The sequence below is a fragment of the Gallus gallus genome, chromosome 2 (genome assembly GCF_016699485.2).
Source record: "Gallus gallus isolate bGalGal1 chromosome 2, bGalGal1.mat.broiler.GRCg7b, whole genome shotgun sequence".
Classification (NCBI taxonomy): Eukaryota; Metazoa; Chordata; class Aves; order Galliformes; family Phasianidae; genus Gallus; species Gallus gallus.
The window spans coordinates 61,283,846-61,294,638 of record NC_052533.1 but is presented as its reverse complement, the minus strand read 5'-3'; the positions used below and the strand labels follow the sequence as shown (position 1 = coordinate 61,294,638).

At 46.2% G+C, this 10,793-nt stretch overlaps 1 protein-coding gene across 3 annotated transcripts in view; it reads right to left on the bottom strand.

Annotated features, from left to right (window-relative positions):
• Nucleotides 1-115: 115 nt before the first annotated feature.
• The window catches only part of GMPR2 (guanosine monophosphate reductase 2), a 37,870-nt gene continuing 27,192 nt past the window's right edge, over nucleotides 116-10,793 (bottom strand). For all 3 annotated transcript variants that reach the window (NM_001030998.2, XM_040683650.2, XM_040683642.2), the window contains exon 9: nucleotides 116-4,283. In NM_001030998.2, the coding sequence (NP_001026169.2) occupies nucleotides 4,103-4,283 (181 nt within the window). In that variant the 3' untranslated portion in view covers nucleotides 116-4,102. The remainder of the gene's footprint in view (nucleotides 4,284-10,793) is intronic.

Below are 10,793 nucleotides of genomic sequence, written 5' to 3'. Positions count from 1 at the left end.
TTTGTCTTTATGAGCAGCAGCTGAGTGCGGCGTCGCGCTCCTCTAAAAGCCCTCTGCCCCATTTCCTTTCCCCCCACCAGGAACGCACCGTGCATGGCATAAAACCTTCTCAGACTGTCAGAGTGAAGCTCTTTATTGCATAACAAAACTTTCCATGGACAACTTCCAAACGCGATACATGACTGCGCCCCTGGTGCTGGAGGCGTCGTGGACATGGGCTGGCTGCAGGGAGGGCAGACGGTGCCATCACCATCTCAGCAGTGAGGCATGGGGCAGGGAAACAGCTAAGGCTCAGCAACTCTGCGTGGCTGATTACATTGAAGCTTTTTACAGCTGTCACAGGCAACACCGAGGAGTTCTAGACTAATTATTTATTTACGTGTGAGAACTTCAACAACAGTACACAAGGTGTCAAGTCAATGCTAGAGACGGCATCTGAAAGACCCCAAATGAAGCAAAGGGAGTACTCAGTTGAGAAAAGGCTTTGAACTCTCAGAGTGACCATGACTGAAAAATAGGAGTTTCCATCCCAGCACTCTGAGGTCTGTCTCATTCCTGCCCTGGTTCTTGCTCTCCTCCAGTCCCTTTTCCCTGGCAACTGACTGGCAGAAAGGAAGATGCAGGCACACTTGCATAGGAAACGCTCCTCCAAAAGTAAGCAGAGGTTCCTCCTGCCGAACTCCTTGCACTTGCAGGGTCCCCCACATCCTGCATTCAACTCCATGCCTTGAGGAGAGAAGACAGATGCACAGAAGAGCATGGCCCAAGAGGGAGCCAAATGCCTACTGAGCACACACACTCATTTCTTTCAGAAACAAGAGCTCGTGGGGCTTGTTCTGAATCTGGCAGAATACTGCCAGGCTCGTCTGAATAGTGTAATGTGGTCTTTTTCATCCCTGTTTACAGATTTTGGTGTACCCAATTCAATCACTGTGGAGCCAGTGGGGCCACACCTCAACACTGCTCTTGTGTGCTCAGCTTAGCAAATCCCCGGCTGGGGAAAGCAGGTGTGACCTTGGTCTACAGTGCTGCTCATCTCCCATGTTCCTCTAGCGGGGAGACAGCATGGGGCTGGGGGGGTAGGGTTAAAGAAGACCAGGTCAAGCAGAATCACCCAACAGTAAGCACTTAAAAATGGTACAGATGTTCCACAGAAGGACAACAAGTAACAGAAAACCCGGTAAAATGTGCAGGTGAGGTAGATCTGCAAATGGCACGTGGCATTTTGTGGTCTCAGCGTGGACCATCCCACCAGGCACAGCATACCCCAGTTCCTTGCTGAAGTGGCTGTGGGCTTGTGCAGGGCACAGCACCTGGGGCTAAGAGAAGACAAGGGCGAATGAGGAGGCACAGGGCTGGGTGCTAAATTAGGGCTCCACCTTGTCTTTGTTCCATGTGCAGGGAGTGCCGACTTGGGGGAGCGCTGCCTCTGAACAAAACTAATATATACCTCTGGGGGAGATGCAGCCATGCCATACGTTCAGCTTTTCTGCAGCTGATCCTCCCTCCTGCTCTCTCTGGAGACAGGAGAAAACGAAAAGAACACGAGCTGCTTCTTAAAATGATGGCAACAGCTGCTATTCATAAAACCAAATACCCTAAGTCCATGCTTTACCAGTCACCACTCTTACTGTCAGTGTCACCGGAAAACTGGGGACACCTCTTCATACCAAACTATGCTCACTTTTTCCTATTGGCACTGGTCAGAGAAAGGTGCAGGCAGCTGTGATAAGCACACAGCTTGCCCAGGGAGAAGCCCCCACACTCACCACCTGTGTAGAGAGGCAGCTCCCCATTGGCCCAGCACTGGTCCTTTGGAAAAAGAAACTGTTTCACAGAGATGTCACGAAACTGCTCTGTTCAGTGTGCATATGATCTTTTTAGAAAAATGTTTATAAATATATATCCTATGCGTCTATGTATTTCTTAACTCTCATTTAGAAATGTAGCTAAAAAAAGTAGAAAAGCAATAGTGAGTGTACGCATGAGACCAGCACACTGCTGCACGTCCCACATATGAAGGCACAGGTGCAGAGACACATCTGTGGGCAGGCCTGCAACATGACAGCCTGACGTGGTCTAACCCTGCTCCTCACAGGGGTGTTCATTTGCCTTTACACCCTACACTTCACACCAAGTACATAAAGGAACGGTGACCTCCTACAGTTGTACCAATGCACAGAGTAACGCTGCCTGTACTCCAGGCTTAGTGAGGGTAAGAGCAGGATTTGTGATAAAGAAATGGGGCATCTTCTTAACATGATGCCGTCAGGCTTGAGGGAACAGAGATCAAACCCTTTACCCACAGGGTCTGCATCTCTTCTACATTCAGATTCCTGTATGAGATCCAAGCAGGAAAGATGGTTCTCAAACTCAGCATGGGTGTAACCTGGGCTCACATGAAGGCCCTTATCTCCAAAACAAATGAAAGGGTCATACCACAATTAAGAGTTAAGTCCTACATGTTTAATGGAAGACATTTAAAATAGGCCATTTAGAAGATCTACTGAGCCTTTCCTAATGTGCACAACAGACTTAAAACTCACTGGGGATCAGTTTGTGGCCTAGATATGCTCTCACGATGGCCAGTGGTACCAATACTTGTGCTTTTTGAGCAGTCCCTCAAATGAGCTTAATTCTAGAGATTCTCTTTGCTATTCCTCTTCCTACAGATCACTCATTTGCTTTTCAAAGGAAGCCTGCCTCTTTCCACAGATACCTGCAGGAGGGGAAAGTAAGGCTCTGAAGTACTGAGGTAACAACAGCTGTATTATGATCTCAGCAGCACTTCAAAGTAAGTGGCCAAGCATTATTAATTCATTGCTGTTCACTTTTACATCATTTATCATAACGAGTTGCTGTGGTATTCATGTGGATGCAATGTGTATTTCCAAAGAAATTTCACTGTGATTTATCAATTAATTAGTGGGCCATTGCACTTTATTAAAGTGTTATCCAGAGTCTTAAACATTCATTACTGCCTTTGGAACAAATGCTTTAACTCAATCTCAGCCTACCAGTGTCCTGCAATCAGGCTCCTCTGCTGAAAGCTCCCTTTTGCTTTTCACATTGTCACGGATTGCAAAGGAGTGATACCAAGTAGCTAAGAAGTGAATTTGATTCCTCCAACCTCATTGGCATTGCCTGGCCACAGGCAATGCACAGCACAGCGTTTTTACATCTCTGCTCAATTGGAACATACACAAGAACAGGCAGAAAACTTAAATGGGAGCAGGGAGGGTTGTGGAGAAACCTGCCCTCGGTGAGTTTACTGTTGCTGAGTTTCTATGTCTTAAAAATCTGATCACAGAGCACAGGGGAAAGCAGCAACCCACGCAACACAATCACTGCATGCACATAAAGCAGCAAGCTCTGAGATGCTCTCTCCTGAATGATCTCCACAGACAGGGGCAGGGAGGACAGCATGGGATTGCTACACTCAGTGCCAGCTTCTCTGCAGAGGCTGGTCCATGGAATCGGGAGATTTCAGTAAAAATGGCAGTACCAGCCCTGTGAACAAAGTGGGAAAGAGATCTGGCATTTTTATCATCACAGCAAGAAGCCAACAGTAGCCAAGCCTCACCCACCTCTGACATCCTGCAGGCTGGCAGCCCTGCCACAAGCATCCCACATTTTGCCAGAGGAAAGGTGAAGACAATTTGATTTTTGATCCCTACACTCAATTCCCTGTAGCCTTTTTTCTGGAGGGTGCACTGTCAGAAGCAATAGTAGCTGACAGGTCAGTCTTAACAGAGGGAATGTGTGTATGTGTGCAGGTGCAACAGCCATGTCTGTACAAGCCAATTCCTTGCTAACTGAGGTTTCAGCAACTATTTATCAGAGGGGAAAGAACAGATGAAGAAATGTTGATTAAAAAATAAATCAGGCACAGTAAAAGATGAGGCTATTGCATTTTGAACCAATGGCACTGTGTTAACGGCACAGCCTTCCCCTTCCAAATCCAAGCCATCATGGCTATGAGACTGCCATTCATTGAGAGAGGAGTTTGCCACTAATGCAATGTGGAGGAGAAAGCAAAACAGACCAGCAGCCTTTCCTGCTCCTCTCCTTCCATCCCTCTCTCCAGTCCCCCTGCCCTGGGCTATGAGAAGACCTGGCTGTGCTGCTGGGTGACCCGGATGAACGTTGTTCTCCTGCTCAGTTCCTTGAGTTTGGCAGCTCCCACGTAGGTGCAGGTGGAGCGCAGCCCTCCAAGGATGTCCAGGATGGTGAGTTCCACATCTCCTTTGTACGGTACCTCCACAGTTCTGCCCTCTGAAGCCCTGGAAAAGAGATTGGTTACTGCATTTATGGGTAGACGCAAGACATAACAGCGTGTTTACTGAAGTGATGTGCGGTACAGTTTATCCTTATTCCCTCAGCTTTATTGCTTGTTTAACTGTTGCTCCTTGATGCTCTCAAGCACGGAGATGTTTCAACTCCAGTCACCAATACTGTGAACCGGAAGAGGACGCATCTTGTGGATGTTCCAATATCCTGTATCTGTCCTTACAGATCTGCCCACCCCTCCACTCCATCATACACTATCTCCAAGTGAAGCTTCCAGGTTTACTGAAAGACAGATTTGACCTTGACAGTGTCAAGCTTTAAAGGAATGGCCAGGCTAAGGCCCTGTGTGAAAATGCGGGAGCTGAGTCTCAGTAGATTCTGGTCAGCAGAACTCTGCAGGGCTCTCTCGCATGCCGTGGATCAGACACAGAAATGTTCTGGTTGTCTCCTACTGGCCCAGTTCCCCAGGCCCAACACAGATGTAGTGGGAAACCTGTTACAGAAAGCTGCAGCAGAGCTGACCACAGAAGCAAAGAAGTGAGCCAGCACATTTCAGAGCCAGGCAAAAAGGACAACAAAAAACAAAAGCACTGTGAATACTATCAAGTATGGGCACATGCCAACACAGGTTTGCACTGTCCTCAAGAGCATATCTGAAGATAAGAGATTCCAAGAAATAACTTTCATCTCTTCCCCCCCCAGCTTTCTCATGCACAACAATTCCTCCTGCAGTGAAGCTCCCCCATCACATGCTGATCTCACTGGGCTTTAGACCAAGCTTGTGCTGCACCACACTACTTGTCTGAGTTGGAGAAGGCAGCCTTGGGATGGGGTCTAACAGCTGACAGCAGCTGGCAAACTTTACTTTGGTCTTAAATCCTTATCCTTGTGTTTCCTTCCTCAGAAACGGGTGAGATTTGTGTCTATCACGCAGTCAGAGGATTGACAGCTGAGAACTCAGCTTTAAATGCTTTTGGATGGCACTTCAGTATTATTAGAGTTTGAAATGTGGAAGGGAAGAGGGGATTGCTGCTCTTCTCTCTTACAAGAGAGTTCAAAATGATGGCTGGGATCTGTCATTGTTCTAAATGTGGCTTTATTTACTTTTCCCTCAAACAAGCTGTCTAGGGGATAGTGCTTGAAAGAAAGGGCATGCTTGTTTGGAGGCTCCATTTGCAAATCATTAACAACAGCACCAGCAGCTATGTGGAGGTACTTGAGTGTGAGCCTGGCTATATTTCATTCTGTTAGTTTAAATGTGAGGTCAAAGCCTCAGGGAGACAATAAAGGAGAAGTGTTAATATGCCATGTGAATAAGGAACCATGATTAATCTCCTTACATCTGATGAGTAATTGACTCTTTCTTGCAAGAAACTCTTAAACACTATAATAAGTGGCCAATGGAAAACGCACATACTGCTGCTACCTAGCAGACTGCACTGGGGCTCAGCGGTGTGTCAGGGCTCTGCTGTGGGAGTTGACAAGCTTTTATTTTTAGCCCTAATGCCAGCAGCCAGAGAAGGCTTGGCCCACAAAAGGACACAAAAGTGGCCCTGCTACAGTTTTGCAGCTTGGTTTTTGACCATGCCCACCTCCTCCAGGCAGAGTCTAGAGGCTCAGCTCAGCCTCCTGGGAGCCTTCCGTGAGGCTACTGAGACACACTGCACACTGGGGACTTGGGGAAACCAGCGTGTATTTTATTTACTAGATCTTGCCATCTGAAAGAGCCCCACCGCTAGATAGGACAAAAAATGCAGGTTTTTCTGCACTCATGCATGACAGCCCATTCAATTCATGCATGAGTGCCAATGAATTGATGCAACAATGCCCCCATCAGTTCAAGCATAAGCACCCAGTTAATTCAAGCATGGGTGTTGTGTGGAGCATTAGTTGCAGGGTTTGCTAGCAGAGAGCTGACCGGAAAATGAAGTACTTAAGAGGCAGCCTCAGTCACAGTGGTTAAACAGACCCGTGGTAACAGGAGCATTACTCTGAGGACTGTGAGCACTTCGTGGCCCTTTTTTCAGAGCAAAATTTTAAAAACATGGGACATTTAGAGCCACCGCCCCTGCGAGATGCCCATTCTGGCTTTGGAGATCAAACAATTTATCAAAGTGGTGATTGCTAAAACCACAACCCAAAAGCTCCCACAGCTTGGCAGTGTTACCAGTGCTTGCCGGTATCAGCTGAGAAACAGCCAGAATGTCAAGAGGTGACCCAGAGAAGCATGCTGGAAGACAGGTGTGAGATCAGCCCTATGGAAAATGCTGAGAGTCCAATTTTATGTTCAGTCTTGAGAAAAAAAAAGCGCCAAGAAGGGCTGAAAGTTCTCCATGCTCCCATTCTACACGTTTTGACTTCCATATGCTCCTATAGAAAAAGGACTATAAGATGGAATTGGGACAGAAATCAGTGCTCTTGAGGACAGTGCAAACCTATGCCCAGTAAATGTTATGTCTGTAGAGCAAGAGCCGAGAGACCTAAGCTCATTGGTGCATCATCTTACTCCCCAGATGGGGAAATGCCCACAAGGCAGTATTGTGAATACTGAACACTCCAATTATGGAGCTAGATGATGCTCTACAGCTATTGGTCTCATGACCCTACTGGTACCTTCAACACTAGTATCAATCTTTGCTTGTATGATCTTAATCATTTGCTTCTATGCTAAAGCACAGTGAATAGCTTGAATTACTATTACGTTCTTAGCAATTCGTTTTGAAGGAACAAGACCTAACACTCATAGGAAGCATTCAGATCATAATGGTGTTAACGCTGATAATCTAGTCCATGGGGTTTGTAAAAGGATACCTATTCAAACTGTTGTGAAATCTGTAGTAAGTATATACTGAGATTGTTGTATCAACCTCTAATCTCATCCACAGGGATGAAGGGTGAAGTTTGTTGTTTGGGCTGTGTTAATGCTAACCACAATACTCCGGTCTTGCAGGGGCAAGTGGCAGAGTTTGTAACAGGCAACAGTTCAGACAGTGCTAACAAGTCCTGACACCTGGAGACTGGCTGGAATTTTACTAAGTGTATGCATATGTTGCTGCAATATTCACTTCTATAGCCTGGCCAAGGGTGAAGTCTGATGGATATGTAACCAAACTGACACTAACATGTGTCAGTAACACGATTCCCAGAACAGAATTAAATTTTACTAAGTAAGTGCACCGTTACAGTATTAATCTCTGCTTTCTGGTGCAAACAGAGGAAGAGTGGAGTTTAAAACTGATGTACATTAAGATTGTGATGATGCTGAAAGAGTTCATAATGGATTAATATTCCTTGAGTTCTTCGAGATGCGCTTTGCAGAGGTGAGAAGTGCAATAGATTGGCCATAAACACAGGGCTTGCTGCAGTCTCACATGTGTGTCAGGTTAGTTTGCGCAAGAGTACTGAGTAAATGAATGCATGAGCATCCAGTTTATTCATGAATGCTCAATTAATTTTTTGCATAAACATGCAACCAGCTCATGAATGCACGCACACATATTTTAGGCCTGACAAGTCAACTAGTATGTGCATGAGCGCTCAATTAATTTACACATGACCATCTGATTGTTACACATACGCATGATGCCCTGGGAGTAAATGGTGATTTGGGTGACAGGGGCTGCCAGGGTGATGTGTGTAACAGAACGACATGATCTGCATCGTGCCAGTCATGGTCAGTTCCAGCAAACCTCTCCAGTGCTAAAACCTCAGTGAGCTGGGGGAGCACACTACATCTCTGCTCAAGTGCCTTTAAGAAACAGCCAGCAGCCTCTAGAAGATGTGCCTGGATGCATCTGAGAAGCCACACAGCTGGAGATGCACCCTTGGAAGGAGGTGCTCCATGTCAAAGGGGTCCCAGAAGGACCAACTTAGGTGTTGGCTTAATTACCCAAATCACTGATCAGAAGTTTGTATTAGTTGGCAATAACTCAAAATAAGTAAAAGTTTCCCCAGTCGAGACTGTTTTGCCAGCATGGACTGCCCATGCACATGGATTGCAAGGTGTGTCACAGGAGCTGGCACGCTTGGCAGAGGGCTGTGTAAGCATGTCAGCAGGAACTGCTGAGGGATTTGCAGCTCTGACACCTCTCTTGGAGCTATGATCTGAAACTAACCCTTTCTCAGAAAAGAAAGGTGAAGAAGGAACAATTGGGTCTCCCAGCAGCTGGGAATGGGTGTGCCCAAATGCTTCTGGCAGACCCTATGTCTCTTGCCAGCCACTGAACAGCAAATAGAAAGGGAGAACAATTTCCTTTAGACATTTTGCATGGGTCTAATCTGTGGTACGTGCCATAACTCCCAGTCAGTACAAGACTGCTGCAGGCATGGAGGGATGAGCACCACAGGTGGGAATCCTGGAAGGAAGGGTGTGATGGAGTGATGGTGTTCTGTCAGTCTGGCAAAATGTGAACCAGGGCAAAGGGGTCAGGCTGCCCTGGCATGAGGCAGCCTCACAAGTGGAGCACTTAAGAAATGGCAGGAACTGGGGAGCAGCTCTTTCAGGCTATTATTTGAGATACAGAAAAAGATAGTAAGTAGCAGCCAGATGCTGGTGCTATTCTGTCTCTGTGGCCCAAATTCCAGCCCCAGTTAGTGTAAGTGCCAAAGCTAGCTTAGTAGCAGCTGTGAATTGCTGAGTGACCACAGCAGGGCTGCAGTGTTCACGCAAGATCTTAGAAGGCTTAACAAAAGCAAATTGGCTCTAACTGAACAATACTGTGGTCCTCGCTTGCCTTATTTTCTCTCTCCCCCAACTCAAGAAATATAAGTGCTCCTCAGGCAAAAGGTAAAGGTATCCCTGTTCCATTCTTGACCAATCAGATGGAGAAAAATCTTGGCTTGCGAATCTGCCAGGATATATATCCTCTCCTCAAACTACAGTGCTTATTTTATATTTCTCCTTGTCAAACATCTTTATTTCTTGCAAAAGAATGACCCTGGGACATGACAAAACTCATCACAAGCTTCTTTGCCCTTGAAAGAACTCTTTACTATCATCTCTTCTCCCTGTGTCCTACTGATATTTTTCTCCTCAGAAGTCTTCCTCAGAATCTAGTTCTGAGCCACACTCTGTTTAGTAGGCACAGACTATCAGGTACATGCAGCACCCACAAGCTCTTGTTTCCCCATCTTCGTATAGAACTCTATTTTAATGAGCCTGTGTTTTCTGCCAGACCAGAAAAGTTAATGACTTTACTAATCACCGGGTGTCTCCTGCATAGTGTCTACCACTAATTCTCCTTAGTCTCTATTACTATTGCAGCTTCAGAGCTCATATTTTAGGCCAAAGGAGACAGGTGTAAATACTTGAATAGGCTGTATCTTACCATTCTGTAAAGTGCTGGATGTACTACTGCATGTTTTTATGGTGCATTTCCACTCTTGACAAGTATCAGACAAACTACATGAGCTGATGTTGGGGTGGGAGATGGAAGGTGAGATCAAATATGCTCTCTAGCTGGTGCTATGTCTGATACGTGTCTCCTTCTTTGCCATGGACCTGTCAGCACATAGAATCATAGAATGGCTTGGGTTGGAAGGGACCTCAAAGATCATCAAGCTCCAGCCTCATCTTCGTGTCAAAGCATGAATTCCATTTTGTTTTGTAAATATCAATCTGCTTTTCATTCTGCGCTGTCACCTTTATGGTGTTGCAACTCTTGCCCTGGTAGCAGATGAACACATTGGGGAAAAAAGCATGCCAGAACAGCTGTACAGCAGACAGGGCCAATAAGACTCATCTATCTTAAATGCCCAGAAGAGTAGAAAAAGTCACTGGCTTTGAGATCCTTACAAACCGCACCCTATCAGATAGGACCAGTCTAAGTCTACACCAGCGGAGGAGAAGATTTCAAAGTGACACCTTCAGTCAGTCAGCATATCATGTAAGACAGTATACAAGACTCTCTAACACATTATGCAAGAACAATGTTGTCTCAGGGCAGTGGCAATACCTGCCATTAAGGGAAAAGATATGAGGAAGTATTCTGGGGTCACCTGCTTTTTCAGAAAGTAAAAATTCTCAGCACTTTCAGGAGTAAAGTAGCAATGGACAAGATTCCTTTGCAAAGCCTGTCTGCCTTCCCTTCCCCAGGCATTCTCTCTGAGGATTTTATCTGACAACCCAAGCTCCCACAAGCTGTATGATTTTGGGAAATGGATAATGGGCTACTCTGGTGCTCTCTTACCCCCAAAGTAGTGAGAAATATGTACTGCATGATTCTGCTGTGTAAAAAGACTGCCAACAAAGCCAGGTGTGAGTACTGTGGCTACAGCCAGTGACTGAGAGGGCTTTGATGGTCTTGGGCTCTTGGTACTGTTACAGCTGTTACTCAGCACCAAACTGGGGCTAATCCCAGCTGAGCTTCACTGATTCACCAGGCACCCAATCTTTGCAAGCAGAAAGAAGCATATGGGCCAGCTGGGAATCCATACACCAACAGGACACACAATCTGGTTAAGGAGAGAGCCAGAAACCACAGCTTGGTGTGCCATGGACGCAC